Consider the following 25,623-nt stretch of genomic DNA (forward strand, 5'->3'; position numbering starts at 1 on the left):
AGTTGCAGTATGTAATTACCATTCCAAGTTTCAAAGGCTGTACTACATTTAAAAACAAGGAAACATATCATGAGCTTTTAACTGATTGATAAGCAAGTACTACCGGTAATTTATAATTTTGAAAAGTTTGAAAATCTTGTGACAAAGACTTTTCCGACATAGGTTCTACCTTAAATGAAAATAGTTGTATGGAAATATTTACATTTCAAGCTTCATTTTGAGACTTTTTGATTTAAATTTGTAAATGAAAGATTTATCCTTCCTGGCTGAGGATCGGATATCCTTAACCTTCATATATGTATTTGATTAATATCATAAGTTAAATGGAATATATAGAATAGATGTTTAAGATTTAACTTTACACCATATAATTTTAATACCAGACTTGTTTTTTTAATTTTTTTTTAAATTTAGAAGAGTTTAGGAGATGCAGCAGGGTAAGTCAAAGCATTATCGTATCGATCTTGAAAGTCGCTTGGTTCGATATACACGCGTATATTTTCTCATACAAAAAAAGATAGAATACAAATACAAATTAATATGCAACCTCTTCCTTTGGTCATTACAAGGACCCTTGGTCAAAAATCATGCTGACAAAACCAAAGCTGCCTAGAGTTTCCTAGTTTTTAAATGACTAGCTCATGTGACTTTTAAAAGCTCAACAAATAGAAATATCCAGGTGTGAAACACGTCAAGTAAACGTTAGTCATTTTGTTTTATGTCCATCAGTCATTTAAAATTTGGACATCGGTTTTATTTGATTACCATGTGTAATTTGTATTACCGGGGGCATACGCAATTATCCTATTTCTTATTTTTTTGTGACTCAACAAAAATACTTTTTTATATAATAATAGTATAATTTGACGAAAGTTGGAATTTTTTGTCAGAATTATTTTGCACGAAGAAACATATATATAGTTTCAACCCGGACCAAGCGATTTTAATGAAAGGTAGAATGAGAAAAAATAGCATTCACCAAATTTAACCTTATTTTGATTTTTCAAAATATTTCTTCTAAAAAATGTTGAATAATTTTTTTAATATAATATAAGTACTCTGAAGTTGACATCAAGAAGATGCTTGAGTTTCTGATTGACAATATCTATGTGGTTTTTGGAGACCAGGTATTCCAACAATCTATTGGAATTCCCATGGGTACAAATTGCGCTCCGTTATTAGCAGACTTATTTTTATATTCATATGAAGCAGAATTTATGCAAAATCTTACGCGTGAAAAGAAGAAAACACTTGCTGTGGCCTTCAACTCGACATTTAGATATATCGACGACGTATTGTCAATTAATAATGATAATTTCCATTCCTACGTCGATACGATATATATCCTGGTGAGCTTGAGATAAAAGATACCACAGAGTGCGACATTTCTGCTTCATACTTGGATATTTTACTTGAAAAAGACACTAATGGTAATCTAACAAGGACGCTCTATGATAAACGTGATGACTTTAACTTTTCTATCATCAACTTCCCTTACTTATGCAGCAATATACCTTCATCACCTGCATACGGAGTATATATATCTCAGTTGATTCGATACGCAAGAGCATGCTCTACGTATGAACAATTTCTAAAACGAGGTAAATTATTGACAAGCAAGTTGATGAAACAAGAATATCAGCAGTCTCGTTTAAAGTCATCATTTCGTAAGTTCTATGGTCGATACAATGACCTTGTCAGCAAATACAATTTATCATTGAGTCAAGTGCTGAGTGACGTTTTTCATATCAATTGTTAGTCCATTATTTATACACTGAATTGACAACGGATTTTTTCCGTTATTTCCTGATCATGACAAGGAGCACACGGCGGGTGTGACCGGTCGGCAGGGGATGCTCACTCCTCCATGGCACCTGATCCCACCTCTGATGTTTCGGGGGTCCGTGTTTGCTCTGTTTTTATTTTGTATTGTTTTATGGACCTTGAGATTGAATACTGTTCGTTATCTCCATATCCTTCCATATATAAAATTTAGTTCTCGTGTTTTAATGTATTCTTTTTGTATGTTACATTTCTGTATTAAAATATGAAGTACAATTTTTGAGAATGAATTATAAAGAGTATCTCATTCAAAATCATAAATAAAAGAAACTTATTGAGATAACTGAAAAACAAGTTTGTTATACCAACTTTTCTTTGGAAAAACATTTAGCAGGGAACAATCTGCAATACAGATCGTACCCCATATCCCATTCGCTCAGTAGAATTATATGCTTAAAATTATAACATTAATTTTGAAGATTGGGAAAAAAGCAACTGAACTATGATAAATTTGATATATAATTTCAGTTCTTTATAATAATGGAAATTTCCTTTTATGACAAATTAACTGAAAAATTCTTTGTTACAGAATAGACCATGTCCACGTGGACAAATTTGTAGGCAGGGATTCTGTGGTGGTAGGTTATCATTGCTTACTTGAATCCCCCCCTCTGTCCTACTCTCTCCCTCTCTCTCTCTCTCTCTCTCTTTTATTCGCTCTTCCTGTTCTTAATGATCTCTCTCTCTCTCTCTTTTTACAATGATGATACCTGCGAAGAGTTGAAATATCATATTATTATATTATTACGTCAAAGAGAAAAATGATGGGTGTTAGATTTATATGCAATCCATAAATACCTTTATCGCAATTTAATTATTTAAAAAGAAAAAGTAAAACAAATACCAATCTAAAAAGTCAAGTCATTTTATTACAGGTAACTTCGGAGAAGGTTAACGCTAGATGGTACATTATGAACACGACAAACACGGGTGTGCGGATAGGACGTAGTAGATCTGTTCACTCGTACACGGAATATTCGACATGTGTTAAAAAATACAGAAATAAATGAAATATTTTTTGATAATATTTATTTCACTGGTAATTTACATTACTATTTAGGTTAACGCTAGATGGAACAATATACAGGTCGACGAACACGAGTTATCGTTCATAAATGTGCAGATTATGTAGCAGATCTGTTCACTCGAACATGGAATGTTCGACATGTGTTAAAATATACAGAAATAAATGAAATGTTCTTTAATAATATTTATTTCACTGGTAACTTAAAATTGGTTATTATATATAAAACCGTGTGCGTAAAAATTGAAATTTCAGTCAATATAAACAATGTATCAACTTATATTAATCATCAAATATGGATAAATTGTTGACAATCGTTGATTAATTTATTCTCCAACCTACGTAGAATGTGCATGCCGAAATTCCTGTGAGTATATCCTGGGGAAAAAATCCAGTTGAAATCTCAGAGCAGTATACGCTTCTTATCAACCTACTTTTGCCTGTAACCAGATTAACATATGAATATAACTCTGATCCAAGATATTTTCTTCCACATACCTGTAGTTTTTACCAGCTTAGAAAAACTGTACGATATCCGCCATTTCTCTAAATACTCTGGTTAGAAACAATATTTATTTAATAAGTAAAATAACCTTGATCTCAGGTGTTTTATCTCATCTACCTGTAGTTTGTACCGGGTGATAAAATTTTTGTATGAAGATATGTCTCTGAACTAAAAGCTATCTCCTACCTCCTGAACTTTGTACCTGATAACCGTACTTTGTACCAGATAAGATCCCTGCAAATTATATACTATAATCCTACCTGCCATTGAAAAATAAATGGTTAATTTGGTATTGAAAATATAACCCTGCTCTCGGAGTGTTTCTCCAACCTACCTGCAGCTTGTATGGGCTGATAGTCTGTGAGAAAAATCGGTAATAGCCCACCTTCTATGGATAGTCATAAGATAAATTTAACATGAAAATATGTCCCTGATCTCAGAGCTTTCTCCAACCTACCTGTTCTTTGAACCAGTTAAGATCCCTGCAGATTATCACCATAATCCTACCTGCCATTAATAGATATATGATTTATTTGGTATTAAAAATATAACCCTGCTCTCAGAGGGTTTCCCCAACCTACCTGTGGATCGTATCAGCTTATAGACTAGGAAAGAAATCGGTAATACCTCACTCTGTTGATAGACACAGATTAAATTTAACATGAAGATATGCACCTGATCTCAGAGCTTTCCCTAAATTACCTATACTTTGTACCAGATAAGATACTTGCAAAATATGCGCCATTATCCTGCTTACCATTGATAGATACAGGATTTATTTTGTATTGAAAATACAATCCTGATATCGTAGTGTTTCCCCAAACTACATGTAGCTTGTATCAGCTAATAGTTCAGGACAAAACTCCGTAATACCCTACCTGCTATGGAGATTCACGAGATAAATTTGACATTAAGATATGTTCCTTATCTCAGAGCCTTCTCTAATATACCTGTACTTTGTACCAGATAAGATTTCTGCAAAATATTTGCCATAATTCTACTTTTGGTCAACATGAGGCTCAAAGTTACTTTAGAATAAACCAGCTTTATAAACACTAACCTGGTTCATTATCTGGAAAATGTAGGTCGGATCCAGCATCCAAAGAAAGCTTTGTGGTATGCATACAAAGATGCATCATTCATTTAAGTCTTGTCAACATAAGACTTTTGCGAGAAGCGCTAACCTTTACAATCGACGACTTACTTTCACACCAGGAAATTATATGGTGGCTCTTTTGTGAAAAAAATATTTATCTAAACATTTAAAACAACGATAATAGCGGGCTATTTCAAAGTCCATATTACCTTTATGAGAAAAGCATCCTACCCAAACACTTTAACTGCTGCCGAATACTCCTTCCGAAATGTTTTCTATTCTTTAATTTAATTTCTTCAGTTATTGAAAATAGAAAGATATACTAATTCCTCATGAATAAGATATGTGACGACGCACTTTGAAGAAATTACGCACTTTGAAATTTTTTTCAAAGTGCGTTAAATTTGGGACGTAGTTAACGCACTTTGAAAAAAATTGTTTTTTTCAAAGTGCGTTAATATCGACCATATTAACTCACTTTGAAAAAAAAATGTGACGAATTTGGTCAATATTCTAGCAAATGCGTATATTATGTCTATCTTTGTAAAAAAAAAAAGCTTGGGGGCTGAACCCCCTGACCTCCGCCACCCCATCCCACCCAAATTTTGAAGAAATATTTAGGTATGGTGATCATGGCATTGAACATTAATGGACTTTCAATTTTAGAAGAACTGAAATTCAATGCACTATGGACTTCCTTATACTTTTTACTGCTTAAAGAATTTTCAAGTTTTTTTTTTTTAATTTTACCATTTAAGCTATATGAACAAGAAATGCGACAAAAAAAGGGTCTTAGTTTGTATGCACATACAAAAATAAATTTCCCGCGTAAAATGATGGATCTTTTTTTAGATCATCATATTACGCGGTTTTGATACGGATAGTTTTGATAGTTTGGTAGCTTTGATAGTTTTATTACGGATGGTTTTGATAGGAATGAAAAAAATATTCCTGATTAGTATTAAGAAGTATGAAAAAAAAATTATTTATGCATCTTATACAATTTTTTTGTATTGTATTTGATTTTGTAAAGCTACTTTGGCCAAAATATAGTTAGATGGCTATTCTTGATAAGATCAGTGACATGGTCCCTGAGTCTCTTTTCTTTAATATAACAAGGTGCTTTTTTCAAGAAATATCTCAATTTTTTTTTCTATTTATATATTCTTATTCTTGAAAGAAAATATATCAATGTCATACCATTTATGTGACTACATATATTTGGGTAGGAAAGATAAAGAGTTGGGATCTTCCACCTGTCTTTGCCTCGATCTCGATGAAGAAAGATTAATTTACCGGTTTTTCAAAAAGAATATATATATATATATATATATATATATATATATATATATATATATATATATATATATATATATATATATATATATATATATATATATATATATATAAAACAAAATAATATAGTCCATTACTAGAACTTCCAATTTTTTTTTTATATATAACTGAAAGTGCGTTAAGTGTCTCCGTGGTTAAAAAAAATGATGTACACTCTTAACGCACTTTGAAATTTTTTTTTCAAAGTGCGTTGGTTTCGTCCAAAATTTAACGCAGTTTGATTTTTTTTTTCAAAGTGCGTTGATGTTGTCCCAATTTTAACGCACTTTGAAAATGTTTTTTAAAGTGCGTATTTTTTTCAAAGTTCGCTGCCACAAAGGTATATAAATTAATTTTATTTTACTCCAATTATATTTTGTGCTCAAAGCCCCTCATTCCATAGCTAAAACCTCTATAAATGTTTTCATATCATAAATCAATTCCATACCTCAGACCATAACGCAGGTTTAAAAGCCGTCAACGGTAAAAGTCAGTGTCTTCGCAAAAGTCTACTAGGCTTATTCTGACTTAGGAATGAATCAGTTTCAAAAATATTATCCTTTCCCTTCATTTAAAAAAATGCAGGTCGGATCCAGCATCTGAAGCAAGCTTGGTGGTGTGCATCCTTAGATGTATCATCCATGCAAATTGGTCAAGACTAATGTAGTTCATTGGACATAAGACTTCCTCAAAAAAATTCAACCTGTTCCCAAAACCTTTATCTGCTCTAAAACATAAAGGTCAAAGTTATAATTTCTTTACTGACTTGTACAGTGAAAAACATTACGTCATTTCTACTTCCAATTAAAACTCTATTAATCATACTAATCTCAAACTAACCCTACCCTGAGGGTCAGGGTTTGAAAAAAGTTGAATATTCACTATGTCAGGTAACGTTCAACCCTTCTGATCCTGTGATTCTTGAGATTTTTAATGACCCCTCCCAATTTTAACTAATTCTTAATTATCTACCCTTGGAAAAGGGGATTTTGATTCTCCCAAGAATACTGTGTGCCAAGTTTATTGAAATTGGCTCAATGGATCTTGAGAAGTAGATGAAAATGTGAAGTTTACGAAAACGCCGCCGCCAAAGATAACAGACAAGAGGATATTTCAAGCAGAGAGGCTCAACTAAGCCTTTGGGTAAGGTGAGCTCATCACTTAATTGATGTTTTTTTGTATGATAAGTTTTGAAATGCATTTTTGCGAAAAAAAAAAAATGCGAATTCAGGCTATAAATAAGAGTTAATTATAAATCAAAATAAAGAAGGTAGAGTTGGCTGGTTTGAAAATATCAAAAACATTTGAATTATTGTGGGCTATCTAAACTTTGGCTTAAACAAAGCTCTCTTAGTTTAAAAGGAGTCAAGTCTCAAGTCAAGCTAACATTAATTGATCAGTTCAAACAAAGTGAACAATTTTCTTTAGTCTACCTTAAATTTATTAAAATATTAATATTTTCGAATCATCAGTGTCTATTATACCTTCGCTTGAAAATCAGGGGGTATATAGTGATGTGGGGGTCCTCCTTCCATCTAGCTGTCCGTTTGTCCGTCCGACCGTCCGTACGTTACGATTTGGAGTACCCATCACTTATCCGCAACTCCTCTTATACCACTGAATGAAATTTAATAAGACTTTTACAGAATCCTTGTTACAAAGTGTCATTGTGCACCTTCTATTTTACTTTTTGATCAGACACATATAGCAGAACATGTACGACTATTCTTTCTATTATATTGAGGGGTACCCTCATCTTGTCCACAATTCCTCCTATAGCTCTGAATAAAATTTGATGACAAATAGTTTTGTCTGAGTGATTTGATTGATTCGTTCTCTTGAAAAGTTTCTTTCAATGCAAGTGTAAACAAATGTATATAAAATAGCATTGAAGTTAATTTTAGTAGATAATTACTCAATTTTACGTGTTGAATAGGGCATGCATTATAAACGATTCGTTAAACAAATGATGTATTTTTACTGCGACACAATAAGCAAGAATTGTTTCCACAGGAGATGTATTCTGTGCTGTGGGCTATGTTTGTGGTCATTTAAGTTATTTAAAACTGGAGTGAAGTGATATTAAAGTAAGATCAATTAAACTTAAGCATGATTGAAATGTTCCCACGAGATGTATCTGAGGAAAGACATGTAAGCAGATCTCTCAGAGCATTCAAGATTTTCACTAGAAGAGGCAAGGCCACTTAGGAGATGATCAATCGTTTTGTTCGCACTTGACATTTATTGGTGTAAAAATTTGAATAAGGTCAAGTACGATGGTGTGCTATGAAGTGCCATGAAGGATTGATCATTTCCTGGAGACCAGTCACACCCGACGTGTGCTCCTTGCCATGATCGGATTATAACGGAAAAATTCGTCGACAATTCAGTGTGCAATAATGGCCTAACATTATTTTTTTTTACGAAAAACGCCAGTCAGCTTTTGACTCAATGATAAATTGATTTGCTGACGAGGTCATTGTATCGATTATAGAACTTACGAAATGATGACTTTAAATCAGACTGTTGATTTTCTTGTTTCATTAACTTGTTTGTCAATAATTTACCTCGTTTTAGAAATTGTACATAAGTAGAGCATTCTCTTGCGTATCGAATCAACTGAGATATATAAACCCCGTGTGTAGGTGAAGTCATTTTGCTGCAAAAGTGAGGGAAGTTGTCGATTAAAAAGTTAAATTTATCATAAAGCATGGTTGTTAGATAACCATTAATCAAAGGTTTTTTCACGTAAAATATCCAAATATGAAATATGAAATAAGTATGTCGGACTCTGTTGTATTTTTTTTTATTTTAAGCAAACTGGGATATATTGTATCGATATAAGAATGGAAATGAGCATTGTTAATTGACAATACGTCGTCAATATATCTAAATGTCGAGTTGAATTCCAAAGAAAGTGTTTTCTTCTTTTTACGTATAAGATTTTAACAAATTTTTAAGTACCTATGGAAATATCAATAGATTTTTAGAAGACCTAGTCTCCAAAAATCACATAAATATTGTCTATCTGAAAATCAAGCATCTTCTTAATGTCATCTTCAGATAACTTGTGTCTAACCAGAATGTTTATAACAAAATAGTCTTTCAAATGACAAATGACAAGGTAAGTTAATTTGCGAGTTCCATTTTTATTGAAAAAGCAACTGTCAATGATATGAAAAAGCCAGGACTTTAAATTGTGGGGAATGGTTGCGTATTAAGTTGAAAAGTAATAAGTTTTTAAGCTGTTGATTTGAATATAAGAAATTAAGTTGATTTTTGAGATTTTATGAGGACATGATCTACAACGCTTTATGCCGGCATATTTCAATATGAAGCTCGTTTTTGATATTCAAATTATTTTTCAGATGATTTGCCATATATTTTTGTTATTTAATTATCGGTTTTGAAAGATAAAGTTTGCACTATTTTTGACTTCAAATAATGTAAATATTTTTACTCATCCCACAATAGTTCATGAGAATATGAACTTTTTCTAATTTACAAAGAATCTGAAGGAAAAAAATTCGGTAATGTATATGTATTAATTGATTTCAAACAAATAATAGCCAATGAAATCAATATATTAGAAAATCCGTTCTAATGTAAGAATGAGGATATATTAATTTTTTGGTTTTATTTTCTTTCCGTGTCTTTTTTTTTTCAACCACTACTAAACTGAAAATTATTCTCAACCTGACTGACCAAAAAGTGCGTAATTACATTATTCGTTCTTGCCTTTTGCTTTATCTCGACGCAAAATGTTATTATCCAAAAATCGAGTTATTACATTTTGCGTTGTTACATTTTGCGTTGATCTCGACGCAAAATGTAACAACGTAAAATATAATAATGCTAAAAGTCTGTTGTTACATTTTGCGTAATTATATTCTGCATTGATATCGACACAAATTGTAATTACGCAAAATGCAATTATCCCCGTTTATTATATTTTGCGTTGTTATAACATTTCCCGAGTCAACTGAACTAAAGGTTTGCTAATGAAGTCATTTATTTCATGTGTTGCATATTACTTATCTGAGTAAAATATTTAAAGGCATTGTTTTACCTATTTTATGAATGAGAGCTCATGTTTATTGTTGCTCTTAAAAAAATACAATTTTTTTCGAATAAAACTTTGCAATCGACGCATGCACAAACAATAGCACCACAAATTAAGATGAAATACTTGACTTTACATGTTTTGTTCATGTCTCAATTTATCAAATCATTGATTGGAACAATTCTTCTATTGTCCTGTTACATAATAAACTGGCATACATAAATATATAAGAAGTTAAACTTGTCCGTAAGTATAGTTGTTTGGATCCACAGTAAGGTAAATACGCTTTATTGTTTAAAAGTTGTTTGGAAAATTTTAAACCTTCAAATATATTTTCAGTAAACTTGGATATAAGAAACACTTTTTTACTGAAAATAGTTAGATAATTATTTTTTTTTTTTTTTTTTTTGAAAAAAAAAATCAAAACAGTGATATCCATCCATAAAGAAAAGTGCACGTTTTGTTTTAAATATACTTAACGCAATATTTTATTTCTTCCATTGAATACAATTGTAATATGATTCATACTTTTAAAGTGTATAATACCTTCACAAGATATCACAGGATTCTTATAGTTTCCTTATATGCTAATAAAGATTGAAATCTAAGGCAGCAATAAATAGAACCTAGAAGTATTTTTTCCTGTTGTGGTGCATTTCTACTTTTAATACTTCGATTCTTAGGGCTCGGAGAACATTGAATCTTGTAAAGACGCATGAAATGAAAATTGTTGCACAATTAAAATAAAATATAGTAAAATAAAACTCAAACGTACCCGGGTATGCTACTTTAATATTGCAAAACTCTTACACTGATCAAAATCGCATAACATGTACTTTATCATTTTATTCCATTTACCTTTAAACTGATAAATACTGTAAATAATTATAAATTTTATACTCTGTAACTATTTACAAAATTTCCTTATCATTCAATTTACTTTTCCCTCTTTGCAAGTACCAGGATGTTCGTTTTGTACTTGAGTATCGTGGTAGTGCTGGGTTCCATTGTTAGTGCTCAGGACGATTACGCGCCTCAGTACTGTTACAGGGTAAGAACACTTTTTTCTGAGTCTTTAATATGGTTCCTTTACTAACAGAACAGTTTTATGCGTAGCCTACACAATATTAAAATGTCAAACATTTAATTAATTAAGTACATATTTAGAAAAAAGTCTTAAATGAAAATATCGAATTAACATTTTACTCACAAACTACATTAGATAAATCAAAACCATTGTTTGTATATAGCAGTGTCTGAAAAAGAAACAGCAAACTACCGTTGGAATTTATTATTCTATTCAGATATCTCTATTAAAAAGTCCAAAAATACAGAACAAGAAAAAATATGATGAAGTCTATGGGTTACATATACTTAATTTTACAATGCAACACATTAAAAAAAGTATGTTATAAAACAACCAAGACTTCCCTTACTTATGCAGCAACATACCTTCACCATCTGCATACTCAGTTTATATATCTCAGTTGATTAGATACGCATAAGTATGCTCCACTTATGAACAAGTTGATGAAACAAGAATTTCAGTTGTCTCGTTTAAAGTCATCATTTCGTAAGTTCTATGGTCGATGCAATGACCTTGTCAGCAAATGCAATTTATCATTGAATCAAATGCTAACTGATGTTTTTTATACTAATTGTCAGTCCATTATTTATACACTGAAATGATGACGGATTTTTCCGTTATTTCCCGATCATGACAAGGAGCACACGGCGGGTGTGACCGGTCGGCAGGGGATGCTTACTCCTCCATGGCACCTGATCCAACCTCCGATGTTTGGAGTTCATTGTTTGCTCTGCTCCTATTTTGTATTTTTTAATGGAATTTTGATCTTGAAAACTGTTCGTTATCTCCATATAGATATAGAAATCATTTCCATTTCTGAATTTAGTATTTCGAATAAAGTTCTCATCATTGAAATTCATGAAAATATTATTAACAAAACTTTTCTGGTGATTATTTTCTCGGGAAAGAAAATCTATTATTGAAAAAATATTATTTGTTGGGTTCGAACACTACCTATAAATATTCTGAAAGTTAGTTTCCTTGAGTAGTTTTCAGGCTTACACGTTTTTTGAATACGGTTTAAATAAAAAAAAAACGAGATAAATTATAACACATAGAATAGAAACTGATATGTATTTTACAATACAAAATGATTTATTATCATTCTTCCCGGCAGCTTCAACGAAAACTTCAACGAAAAAACAAAAAATTAGATAATCAACTGTCTTTGTAAAAGAGGATTTTTTTGTGGTGTTCCCTGCGACTACTCGGACAAAATTGATTATAATTTATGCAGTAAAATTAATCATTATTCCGATAAAATTGAATTTTAGTTAAAAAAAAATGAATTTTATTCCACACAAGCACTTGACGTTTCTTATTTTTCTTATATTTAAAAACAACCATACCAAATTATATGTATTTTTAAGTGTATGGTTAATTTTTGTATAGAAGAAAAATAAGTAACGTCCGGTGACTGTGCAGAGTAATATTCGGTTTTTTAAGTAAAATTCAATTGTATTGGAATAATACTTAATTCCGATACAATTGAATATCGAATCATTGTAGGATACGGATTGTGGACCTTATCAACGCTGTCGACAGGGATACTGTCAACAAGGTAGGGTAAAAACTGAGAGAGAGAGAGAGAGAGAGAGAGAGAGATATGAAATTTCAGAGTAAAAACCTCAATAGAAAGTGAATATAGAAACATGTTCAAAATTATAGATTGACACTGTGTCAATTAGTTTACATTGTGAGATGAGCTTAGTAAACATTTCGAATACGACTGATAGAAGACCAATTTCATTTAAGTAAAAAATTAAATCAAGAAATTTAAAAATAGAATGATTATGCTATTACTTTAAAAATAAATTTGGCGTATTTAAGCTAACAGGAGATAGGGTATTGATATACGAGGTTCAAGTAAAATCTATACCGATCTTTAACTTGAATAACATCACGTTTCTTTAGTTGAATTAACTTTAAATTTATCTGTTAGACCTATTTAGATTAGGAGTCGGTAAATAAATCGGTTATTGTTTAAAATTTTTAATATCTTTGACATACAATTGATTTGAATTGTGTGATTTACAGAAAATTCCTATTTCTATATTTATTAAAAAAACACATATAGATACATATTTTCTCAATGTTTGTTATCTGAACTTATTAAAAAATACGGCATATATGGCTTTAAGTAATCTATAGTGGATTGCTCCTTTATGCTTTGTCGAATTTTGACATTTGAAAATTAGTAAGCATTAAAATTAAAACGGAATGCTGTTCAATTGACATTGACAGTTTTTATCACTAAATGTTTATTTGATAGAAATTTAGAAAGTTCTTTTCAGAGAAAAAAAAACTAATTTTCCGTATTTGTGTCGTAGGTTCGGGATCAAGCTGTGCGGTAAGTTTTGAGATGATATTTTTAAAAATATTTAAAAATGTAGGTGCGTAGGTGCTATTGTACATCAGCTGCATGGAAGGCATATACGATGGGTTATCAAAAAGTTCGTGGACTGAGGCTATCAAATTATGTAGTTTGTGCTTTCAAAATTTATATGGAACATAAAACAACAAAAAATAAAGAAATGTTGAAAATTTTAGCCTAATACGTCCCTTATTTGCCAAATTATTCTTCAATAAAAACGACAATATATGATGACCCGGCGCTGTGATTCCCTTGAGCTGAGTAAGGACTTTAACCCGCCTTGTTTATATGACTTTACAATGTCATGAACAGCGTCTTTCCATTCAATGAATATAATATTCTAAATGGATTTATACATTGGGAGATATCCTCGCTTGATTGTGCTAGCATATTTTGCTTTTGGGAGTTCAATATGTACAACACATGACCAACGTCATTTTTTGACGTGATTGATTTTTCACACCTTGAATATCCCTTTTCTCTCTGAATCTATTTTTTGACATTAAAAGACAAGTACTCTGGATGCATATTATTTCTCTGTAGCCAGTTTAAGCATTTCTTAGGTCTATACCAGTTATTTCAGGGGCAAAACTTTATAGAATGTTAGAAAAGGAAATCCCTCCCCCTTTTGACGTCATTTTCAAGGCCTTATTTGGTTGGACACATTATGTAAAATTTACGATAGAATTTCATAAAACTTCCAGAATGAAGTAAAACTTTCATATTTTATGGAACAATTGTTTCCCAAACAAATACCTGAATTAACGGGATTTTTGGATGTCAAATGTTAATACCAAAAGAGTTTTTTCTTAGTTACACATAGGTCGCAAAAACGCCTTCGAGGTTGCACCGCCTGGACATACCATTGCTTACAAATCATTATTAATTTATTAAAATATAAAATTTATGATTTATGGTTTATTCTTTAGATAGAAAAGATGATGCTAACTAGATATTTTAAAATGCATTGATGTGCCTAAAGCGGTTTTAATTTTATGGCCTAGTCCACGAATTTTTATAACCCCTCGTATGTAGGGGTTAATGGCACAATGTTACATAATATTGAATAAGAGACATTGACGATAGAAAAGTTTAAATCATTGCCTTTTATGAAGTTTTGTTGTCATTTTGCTATAATATCTGTAATCAGTAAAACAGTCGAAAATGAAATAGAAATGTCGGCTTCTGAGTTTTGTCTTTTTATTTCGAATATAAAGAGATGTATTGAATAAAAATGGTAAGGGAACAATAGTTTATTACTCAATACCGATGTTATTACTGAAAGAGGAATGGAAGGCCGTGGCGAGAGACATCTTTACCTTCCCCCTCTTTCTTTCTCAGAGTAGGATTTACCCCCTTTTTATTGAGTCAATATAAACCACAGGCCCAATAGAAGTTTCTGACTACATTCTACTTGATCTGGTTTAAAATAAGACCATCTTATAACGTGGCATAATAAGTACCAAGAAGTATTCCAACAGATTGTTTGAATACCTGGTCTCCCAGAACTACTCAGTTGCAAAGATTGGTTGATTGATTGATTGTATGTTGTTTAACGTCCCTTTCGAGAATTTTTCACTCATATGGAGACGCCACCATACGCCGGTAAAGAGCTACCATTTTTTCCTATATTCGGCACTCAGGACCATTGACCAGTGAGGGGTCTTTTTGTGCCATTACCTACTGCGACACGGGACCTCGGTTTATACGGTCTCATCCGAAGGACCGGTATGCCCAATCCACTTCACTTTTTATGAACTATTTGCTGAATGATTGGGTCTTGATTTGTTGTTTTCCACAGGTTTTGTTGTTTATCTTTACTGGCCACCTGATGTTTAGTATATGGTACAGACATCTGTGAAGTTTGTAGTTTGTTGGAGGTGGCGTTGGTGACTCTCCATGTTGAGACTGAACATAAGTGTTATAGATACGAAGTTACATGCATGTGGGCAGTGCTATTGACTCCACATAGGCTTGAGGGTGATGAGGAAGCTCAAGCATCTAAATACATACATGTAATTTCAATTTCTGAGTAATTGGAATGTTTTAATACTGTAGATCACTTAATTTTCGCGACACCTTATTTTCGCGAGATAGTCATGGGCTCTTTATAAGCGAGACAAAATTTTCACGAATTGTGATTATTGGTGTATATAATCTTTTCGCATACTAATATACGCGAGAACTTTATTTTCGCGAGCAAATTGTCTCGCGTAATTACGCGAAAATAAAGTTCTCGAGAATAAAAAGTGATTTACAGTACTAATTGCAAATGGATGATGACAAGGTTTTAACTTGAAGCAGAGGTCTAAGATTTCAAAAATGGTATCTTAAATTTATCCTGGGAAGTAGTTGTATAAAGTGTTAAGGAGTCGTATGTTTTGATGCTGTTTATCTGAGTAAAATTTTGATATGTCAAAAAAAAAAACCCTGGATTTTCTAAGTATCCGTATCTGAAGACACCTCTTCTCGAATATGATGTTGAACATTTTCACTCTATGTTTTTCTCCACTGCCGTTAATATTTTTATGAGGCAAAAAAAGACTTTGTAGAAAATTTTGTGAACCTGCTATGTATCTACATATAAAAATTGTTAATTTAGAACAATCGTCCGTGGAGAGGTCATTTTGAGTATAAATTAGATTTTACCTGCCGAATTAATCCTTACTTCCCATAGAATTTGATGTTAATACCGGGTAGTGAGCCTTACCAAAAAAAAAAAGCTAGAATGTTGTTACCTGCAGTTAACCTAGATTAGGTAAATTATGATTCTGAAATAAGTTATCTGTCTACAAATGGTTAGAGTAAAGTCCTTTTAAACCATTTTTAGAAAAATACTGCTACAAAAGGAAAGCATAAGATTGCTTAATTATAATTATTATGATGATTAATTATGATTCTTATTATATTGTTTGTTTGTTTATATTTGAGTTGTATTTTGAAATAATACTGTTGTTTCGTTATCAAGACCGTTTATTGCCCAAGAGGATTCACTTGTATAAATGGACAATGTGTAAGACGTAAGTAATCATTTTATATTTATTTAGTTAATTGCGATTCTCTCACAGCATCCTTACTCCTACATAACTTTCCCGAAAAATGTAAACTAAATCTGTATCGTTTTATTGCATATTATATTCTAGAATTTTTAATATAAATAGTTTTTAAATTCATTTTTGGCTGAAAGAATAAGTTTCTAAAGATTTATCATTTTATTGAGTAAGGTTTGAACTATCGGTCAGGTAGTTTTGTAAACTGCAACATTGACATTCAAAAATGATGCTCATAATGTTTTTATTGAATAATATACTGAAAGGGAAAGTTTGCTAAAAATAGTGATGAAAGCAGATTTGATAACACATTTTATAGTGTCCCCTGATACACACGAGGCATGAATTTCGTTTTTGCATAATTGCAGTCAGTGTGAACTTCGTACAATTATGATACGACTGACGGATATTTTATTGGGTCTAGTACTTGGATTTTCCAAGTAAAGAAAAAGACAGCAACATGTTTGATTTGCAATTTTTTTCCCCCAAAGAACATTTGATCAGTTGTCAGAGAGTACCTTGAGAGGTTTCCAACTAACCGTGACAGTGACGTTGGTGATAAACAACGTAACTTTAAGATAGGACATTTATTTTGCCACCTGCATAATCGTCAAGGCATTGTCACTGAAACAGATATTAATACAGTAGGCAACTATCATAATCATTACGTTCCTTCCAAACGTGATGCTATTTTGTTCGGTGTCTCGGGAACTTTAAGTTAATAATACTCTTCTCTAACTCGTGCACGTATGCCTAAGTTTTTCGTATGTTTACTCTGGAAAAATGTAGCTTTTAGAAAAATGAAGACATTCTTGCAAATATTCACATTTTCAAAATCAACTCACTTACATAATATCTATCTTTTTTCTTCAATCGCTTTTTTCCCCGTTCAGTATATTTATGAAGATAATGACTTACATATCAATAATGCAATATTTAATATCAATATTACTGAATATGAGTATTCATTCAAATATAAATACAAATGTATGTGCAATAAAAATGTTTTCTTTGTTTGTAAGTATGGACATCAATGTCTAAAATATTGAGAGAAAAAAAAGCAGGTTGGCCATTTTTTTCTGTAATAACACCATTATTTCCTAATCTGGCATCCAAAGAAAGTACTTTATTATTCAAATAAAGATAAGATTCTAGATCACCTCAGAAAATTATTTGGTTGCCCTCTCACGAACGACTTGCTAAAAAATACCTATCTCAAAACTTTTGTAACTTCCAGGAAGCAATTAGTTTTGGACAATTAATAAAAAGCATTGAAATTTAAAAAAAGGAGGAAATTTCACCTACCTACCGACACATTCTTTTCACCCTGAGTCTGAAGAAGACAAACAGACAGATTTTTAAAGTTGGCCCCAGTATGATTTTGTATTCCTTAGAAGCCGAGTTAATGTAGCATTCTGTTTTTTTTACAAATAAGCAAAAATAGTCCTGTGATGCTGAAAGTATTGAGTAAACTCAGCATATAATTAATATTTTATATTAGTAATTCAATTCTTATAAGAACAAAACTGTATGATTCTAACTGTGCTAGTGATGCAGAAAGTGAAGATTTTTTAAATAAATAATGGCATCCTTTTTCAAAACAGATTCAAGTTCAGACTACTGTGATCCCGTGGTGAGTAAAACATACTTTTTGAGTTTCTTTCCTTTTAAAATAAGTTTCATTCGCATTATATTTCTTTCTTTCTTTTCTGTTGAAATATCATCATAAAAGCATTTATGCATTACATATAAGATTAAAAATGGAGAAGTTTCCAATTTTAGAAACAGCAGGTTTATAAATTTTTTTAAATTGTCATTCATGTTATATTTTTTACAATAAAGAAAAATAATAATTTTATTATTATTATTTTTTAAAAAAAAGAGATATATTGAGATAACGATCAGTATTCAAGTTCAAACACAATACAAATACGAATTGGAGCAGAGCAAACACTTCCAAACATCCGAGGTGGGACCAGGTGCCATAGAGGAGTAACACTCCAGCCTACCACTCACACCCGCCGTAAATTAATAATGTCCTGTATATCTCTAATCACTTTTATTATGAAGTCAACACATATTTAATGAATACTGTGTTTTAATTGTACATTTGAAAATTTGGTTCAAAAAAGTTGAAGATAACGATCAGTGATCAAATTTTAAAAAAATCTACAGCCAATAAATATATGTGTGAAAAAGGCAAAAATAAAAAAAACCCCGGAAATTCCAAAAGTGGAATCAGTAATCATCCCTTGTAGGACCATTCACATGAAGAATGCTTTTAACCTTCAACAGACGCTATTTAATAAATATTTTGATTTAAAGAACGTGTGCACTAAAAAAGAAAACAAAAAGTTTGGATTAGAAGTTAATAAAGGTCGTAGGCTTTCTAATACGATTAAAATCAGCTCAGAAAGTATAAATAAAGATACAAAATAAGCCTAAATTGATATTTTGGAAAGATTTGCAACATACGATTGTTAAATTTTATACAACTTTTTAAAATTTCCCTTTTATATGATATAGTACAGGCCATGTCCTCGTGGGAAATACTGCATCAACAGGAGATGTGTTGGCGGTAAGTTTATATTCACCCATTTCATATATACTGATTTACTATATGATTACTTTTATACTTATTTGGGTCAATTTTCTATTTGATTTACATTACATTTATATTGATTTACCATATAAAACCTGTGCTTTTTAAAAACAACTCCACTTGTGTATGTAAATATCATTATCATTACAATTAAGGTTGGTTACTGATTATCTTCCTTAATATATCAGGTTGACTAGTCTCATGGATAGGAAAGAGGAGCGAACCGTTTATGATTGATCGACCTAATATATTTATTAGTCAGTAACAAACCTATCACGTGATTTACTTAATCGATCCCTGCCGTGTATGAGAGATATACACAATAGAGGCCTCAGAAGAAATGAGAAACCAAAAAAGAAAAGCATTAACTGTTGAAACTCGGGAGGGGTAGAATCTTAAATTTTGCAAACTTTTAATGCAGTAATATGGCACACTTTCAACCCTATGGCAACAAAAAGTGGGAGATAGCATCTCAATGAAAAAGAGAAATAGATACCTCTGATCTAAGAATGTTTAAAAAGGTCTCCTTCTTAAGGACAGATGATACAAACAAAAAATGGATGCCTGGGTCAGTATATATTTTTTTGGCATAATTTCATTGCAAATAATGCAAATAACAAATTTCTAGAATATAAAGAAATTGTAAACCTTCTGTGATGTTCAAAAGTCTGCCCTTCTGAATCCATCCTTATTAATCTATACAAATATTTTTCACTTGAAATCCCATTTTAGTGAAATTTTGAATAAAAAATTAAAAACTACGCGGTGAAACTTATTCATTTTACTCATTTAAATATGATCCTTGTTGTTATTTTCAAAATGTTTGACATAAGTTTGTTTGTATCATTTGACCTTAAACAGCAAATCCATGATAAGTCATTTTTTATGGAAACATTAATAGCTAGTGTTGATTCAAGTTTCTTCAAATCATAAAACCTCAGGTAGAGTGTGGCCACAATGGGGGATCGAAGTTTTATATGTATATAAAGATGGGAAATGTTTTTTTAAAAAAATTGATGGTATAAAATGAAGTGCGGCTAGTCAATATGAATTTATTAGGTTTTTCACATGGGACTTATTTTATTAACCTCATTTTTATTTTTTTTAAATTTGTTATTGAGCTTTTATCTCCCTTTCCATGGATATTGTGTCAAATTTTCTAGATACTATTATGAAACAAAAAATAAATAAGAAAATCTAAGTCTTGATTCCTGCCTTACATTTTTGGTATTATAATCTCATGCTGTTTGTGTTGATGAAAACAAAGTTGGAAGTTTTTTGAATGAAATTTAAAATAAGGATCATGGGACCTTAATGGGAAATTTGCACAATTTGATTGGATATAATTTTTATTTATGCCAACCAAGTATTAATGAATTATATCCAGCCAGAGTCCGAGCTTGTTTTGCGAAAATTAGACACAATACCCATATTGTGTGAAAAGGTCATTTATTCACAAAAGTACATATCTCATAATATTGAATTTTTAAATTCACTTAATTCGAACAAACATCTTCAGATTCTATCATGCATTAATGCTTCTGAAGATGAATCTATACAGGAAATTATTTAATTCTCTCAGAACTGTGTCTTCATCTATATTTATACTTTATGTTTCTTTATGTAAGGAAATATTAATTCTGGTATATTAATCACACGAAGCCATATATATAATTGTTCAGTATGCTGATATTTTAATTAATGTTTTTGTTTCAACCAATTTTATTAAAATACGTTCAGGTTCTCATCAATGTGATCGAGTAATGAGTATAAAATTATATATAATTCTTAGAACTTTGTATTACATATAATGCTTAGAACTTTGTATTACATTTAATGCTTAGAATTTTTAATTACATATAATGCTTAGAACTTTATATTAGAAATAATACTTAGAGCTTTGTATTACATATAATGCTTAGAACTTTGTATAACATATAATGCTTAGAACTTTGTATTACATTTAATGCTTAGAATTTTTAATTACATACCGGTATAATGCTTAGAACTTTGTATAACATATCATGCTTAGAACTTTGTATTACATATAATGCCTAGAACTTTGTATTGCATATAATGCTTAGAACTTTGTATTACATTTAATGCTTAGAATATTTAATTACATATAATGCTTAGAACTTTGTATTAGAAATAATGCTTAGAACTTTATATTACATATAATGCTAAGAACTTTACATTGCATATAATGCTTAGAACTTTTTATAACATATAATGCTTAGAACTTTGTATTACATTTGATATAATACTTAGAACTTTATATGACTGTCAAATATTGTAGGTAATAATTTTGTAAAAATCGTTGGCTGAATTATTGTTATGCACATTGTTCCCTATATATACTTCTTCAAACACTTTTCAAGTATTGCAAACATGAAACCTTAGATTCAAACATTTACATGTATAGAAAATTAAGCAAACAGTTCCTTTTTTATTCAATGCTCTCTTCTCTCCTCTGCAGTGATATATTAAGGTTGTAAACATTCTAATATTATGAAAAGCATTTAAATATAGTATTTGTTTGGAAGGAAATATCAAAGAACACAATAATTTCATATTGAAATATCCATTTTTCTATATTCCAGTATAGGCCATGTAAACATGGACAGGTCTGTAAGAACGGCTACTGTGTTGATGGTAGGTGATTTTATTTTCCTTCTTAATTGACGTGTTAATGTGAAATGCACAGCTCTATGTTACAAAGTAGGAAGAAACAGGATGGGTGTACCGAACCAGTCTGAAAAAACACTTATCGTTTTCATCTTAAACATTCCAAAAAAAAAAATCAAACATGTTTGAATTGTTTAGGAATGTAAAACGTCTGAAGAAGTAATGAAAGCGCTTACGTTTTACTAAACATTGTCGCTTTTTTTCATTTTGATATGGATCTTTACCTTATCTTAAATTTAAGTAATTTCTGTAATTACAATGTCAACTTTTTCAATTGATATCTGGCATGTTTTACTTTTATTATTTATAGATAGCCATAGGAGATGCAGCACAGTAAGTAAAAGCAAAAATTAAACCACGTATCTTTAAATATATCTTTAAATTAAGGCAAATTGAAAAAAAAAAACATCATTTTAATTGTATTTTGATTTTTCAAAATATATTTTCTGAAACCTTTATATCGTAAATATTTTTTTTTATTTCAAACAATTGCGTTTATTCAGTCTAAAATTTAGTTTTTTATGCTTTGATATATCTTTATGTGTTGAAGTCTGCTTGAAAATATAAAGTACGAATCAAGAAATTTAGAGTGAGTTATGACAACATGTCCTGACTGAATGACAGTAACATATTTAGATAAATACAAAAAAAGCATAGAAATACGATCTCTTTTACTGAAAAAAATTACTGAAAACAATCTGCAATATAAAAATACAATCTGTTTTGATAAAAAAAAACCCAGATAACTGAAAATAATAACCCACATTATAATAAGAGTGAATTTTCTCTAGTTCCCTTACTGGCGAAGTTATATTTCATAAAAATTACGGTATGTTCACATTCACTTTATCTTCCATTTTAATTTTTCTTTTTAAATTTGATTAAAGATAGATAGATATTAAAATAGGTTTAGATAGTAATAGGTTATAGAGAGTTTTTGTTTTACATGCACTCGATTTCCATTCAGGTTAAGATAACATTCAAGCAAATAGAATTCGAAGTGGATTAGAAGTTGCAGGGTCTGCTTTTTTCACACTTTTTACTATTTCTTTTATTTTCTGAAGCTTGTATAAAAAAATTTATGGAAGGGCTGGTTCCTTCCCTCTTCATGGACGGACCCTTCCCTACACCAGTTTAATTTTAGAGTTTACAGAAAGGGGGGCACAATTCTTTAAATTTGCTTTTTATCGTAATATGCACTTCAAAGATTTTTTGAAATTCCAACAAAAAATAACACTAGATAAGTCAGTGCTTGTTTTTAAAACTTTATCCAATGTAAAATAGTGAAATAAAACAGACTGATTACCGACTTTGTAATGTTTAATCAGATTACACATACAGTGAAGCATATACATTTACATGTATTCTCCTCAGTAATTTAATGATGTTGTTAATTTCGAAGTATAAAATTGACCTTGCTCTTCGGGCGTTATGAGTATTTCACCTCTGTGGTTGCTAAATCTTTGTATTGACCTCTAGATGACAATAATGTTAATTGTTGTAATATTTAATGATTGGTAAAAAGAAATCAAAAATAGTTTATTAACTAAATACTTATGTTATGTTATGTCAAAGGTAATCCCATCTTTGATAAATGAACTGAATAATTCTTTGTTACAGTATAATCCATGTCCAATTGGAAAAGTGTGTAGGCGTGGATACTGTGTAAGACGCGGGGGTAGGTTATCATTGGAAAGAGAAAAATGTATGTTTGTGATTTAATGCAACACATCGATGCTATTTTATTAAATTACAACAAATTATTTTTTATTTGCCTAATTCAATAATGTTTACTCGAGTGATTGCATTTTTCAGTGATCTACCGTTCACTGATTTCAACTGGAAAATTTTTACCAAGCTAAATAGCTGTTTTAATTTTTTAGGTGGCGGCGGCAGAGTATGCTATACAGTAAGTAAAATCATAATTTATCATCCACGGATAAGGCAGTAACAGGATATCTTCATCAAATATTTATTTTTCGTATCTTGAGTTAATCAGATGAGCCATTGTGTTCGTCGTCTGTCTACTTTTGAATATTTCCGGCTTCTTCTCTGCAATCACTAAATTAATTTCAATCAATTTTGACAAAAAGCACCATTGAAAGCAAAATAATGTTAAATTTCATGTACCCTTCTCGTATCCTGGTAGGATAGTGCTAAAAGCAAAATCAGTGCTATGTTTGAAAATCTGTGTTGCTCCTTAAATCACGTAGTCAGACTTCCGGCAGGATAGTAATTAGCATCAAGCCCTCTACCAAAGTTGTAGAATTTATGGCCAGTTGGTCAGGGGTCCTTCGGTTAGGATGGCGTATTTAAAATCATCGCTTTGAAAATCGTCTTTCTTACTGTGTATTAAAAAAGTATGCATACAATTAAGAGCAAAGTCTTTCAAATTCCAATGGCGATTCGTCAAATTTGTGGAACCAGGGCAAGGTCTGATGTTGAAGAGGGAATTATTATGAAGTAAAAAAACATTACTAGTATTTCCTTCAATGTATTTTCTTCACCTGGGTAATAAGCCTACATATGAAATAAATTGCTATGGTGAACAAGGATACCTCTTTCAGAATTGTGATTTTTTAGCCCTTGGATTTTTAGTTCTTACTTTTCTGGACACCTGACCCCACCCTTGGATTTTCGGGGGTCCATATTTCTATTTCATTCACAGTTTCATATTGTTTATAGATTTTTTTTCTAGATCTACAATGGTGTAAATTTCGAATTTTTTAGGGGAGGTAAAGCGAAATTTACAACATGATAACTCTTGATCACGATTTATTACCTTCTCCTTTTCCTAAAACCTTCAAACATAAAAATACACTTTACTCATGTCAACTCATATTTAGTGACCATTTTCAAGGTTCTTGGAAGGAGTTCGTAGATATCATCTGTCCTTAAACAAACTTTGATTTATTTTTTTTTGACATACTGTAGTACGAAAAAAAGAGTAATCACAAAAACCTTATGTCGTTTTTATTGAATGAGTTTGAAAAATTACAATAAATTATTCTTGAAATTGTAAACAACGTATTAATAATTTACGATTTTTACACAGGATAGAGATTGTCCCCGTACACAAAATTGTGTGAGTGGACGATGCCAGTGTAAGTATTTATACGATTTAATTGTTATAAATCTTTAAAGTTAATAAATTCTAAACAAGGCCAAGGTTTTAATTTTGTATAAAGCACTAAATATGACCTTTTAAGAGTGTCAACGTGAGCATTTATCACATCATGCATTATTAATACACTGAATACGAAAACTAAAGGGTGTAGAAGAAGTTTAATACATTTTCTTTCTCCAGTGATTTGTATATTAATTTGTCATGAATAACAATCCAATGAGGCCTTATTAGCATTGCGATACACGATTATTTTTTGTTGAGAAAATATTTTGGATATGATCATTAAAATTAAAATCATAACTTTAATTATTTCAGATTATTATATTTGAGTGAAGCAGGAACTCCTTGATACAGAAGAAGAATGAAAGATGAAAGCAAGAAGAATCTATGTCTTGCTTTTAAATAAAAATAAAAATATTTGAAGCAGACAAATTTGCTGGATTTATCTCAGATAAGTGCATATTCAACACAAAGTATATATTTTAATAAATTTTGTATCGAAAATTGTGCACAGCTGTATATCCAGAGATACAAATTATGTAAAGCTACTGGGATCTCTTGCAACGCAACAAAACAAAGATTACATCATTAAATATTCGAATTCAGTTTCACAGTTCATAATTCAAAGGTCAAAGTTCTCAAACACTATTTCACAAGCGGTAAAAGCCTTGACCCTTTGAGGTGCAGTGGTCAAGCACTTATTTTTGTATATATCTAAATCCAAAGTTTACTTTTAAGCTATTATGAGTTACATCACTGTAGATAAGGATAGTGCCGCTCGTTTATCCACATCTCAACTGGAAAAGAAATGGACAGTTACACCAGATTCT

General features: G+C 30.9%; 1 protein-coding gene and 1 long non-coding RNA gene across 2 annotated transcripts; both read left to right on the forward strand.

The window, feature by feature from the left end:
• The first annotated feature begins 413 nt into the window (after positions 1-413).
• LOC134283285 (uncharacterized) lies at positions 414-2,828 on the forward strand. Its single transcript, XR_009995449.1, has 3 exons — positions 414-437; positions 2,372-2,420; positions 2,718-2,828. It is a non-coding gene; the product is annotated as an uncharacterized LOC134283285 (long non-coding RNA).
• Positions 2,829-10,800: 7,972 nt separating this feature from the next.
• On the forward strand, positions 10,801-25,225 carry LOC134283279 (tenascin-like). Its single transcript, XM_062765722.1, has 11 exons — positions 10,801-10,916; positions 12,462-12,513; positions 13,283-13,302; positions 16,295-16,344; positions 20,711-20,738; positions 21,582-21,633; positions 21,977-21,999; positions 23,287-23,344; positions 23,550-23,575; positions 24,722-24,770; positions 25,109-25,225. The coding sequence occupies exons 1-11, from the start codon at positions 10,830-10,832 to the stop codon at positions 25,120-25,122; spliced, it is 459 nt and encodes a 152-aa protein (XP_062621706.1). The 5' UTR covers positions 10,801-10,829; the 3' UTR covers positions 25,123-25,225.
• The last annotated feature ends 398 nt before the right edge of the window (positions 25,226-25,623 follow it).

This window comes from Saccostrea cucullata, unplaced genomic scaffold (genome assembly GCF_032062105.1).
Source record: "Saccostrea cucullata isolate Sc308-1 unplaced genomic scaffold, CSIRO_AGI_Scuc_v1 ctg48, whole genome shotgun sequence".
In the NCBI taxonomy this organism is placed as follows: domain Eukaryota; kingdom Metazoa; phylum Mollusca; class Bivalvia; order Ostreida; family Ostreidae; genus Saccostrea; species Saccostrea cuccullata.

Coding starts and splice junctions, on each gene's coding strand:
- LOC134283279 (XM_062765722.1), top strand. CDS start 10,830: ATGTTCGTTTTGTACTTGAGTATCGTGGTAGTGCTGGGTTCCATTGTT. Junction 12,514..13,282: donor ACAGGGATACTGTCAACAAG/GTAGGGTAAAAA, acceptor TTTGTGTCGTAG/GTTCGGGATCAAGCTGTGCG. Junction 20,739..21,581: donor GTTCTCATCAATGTGATCGA/GTAATGAGTATA, acceptor TCTATATTCCAG/TATAGGCCATGTAAACATGG.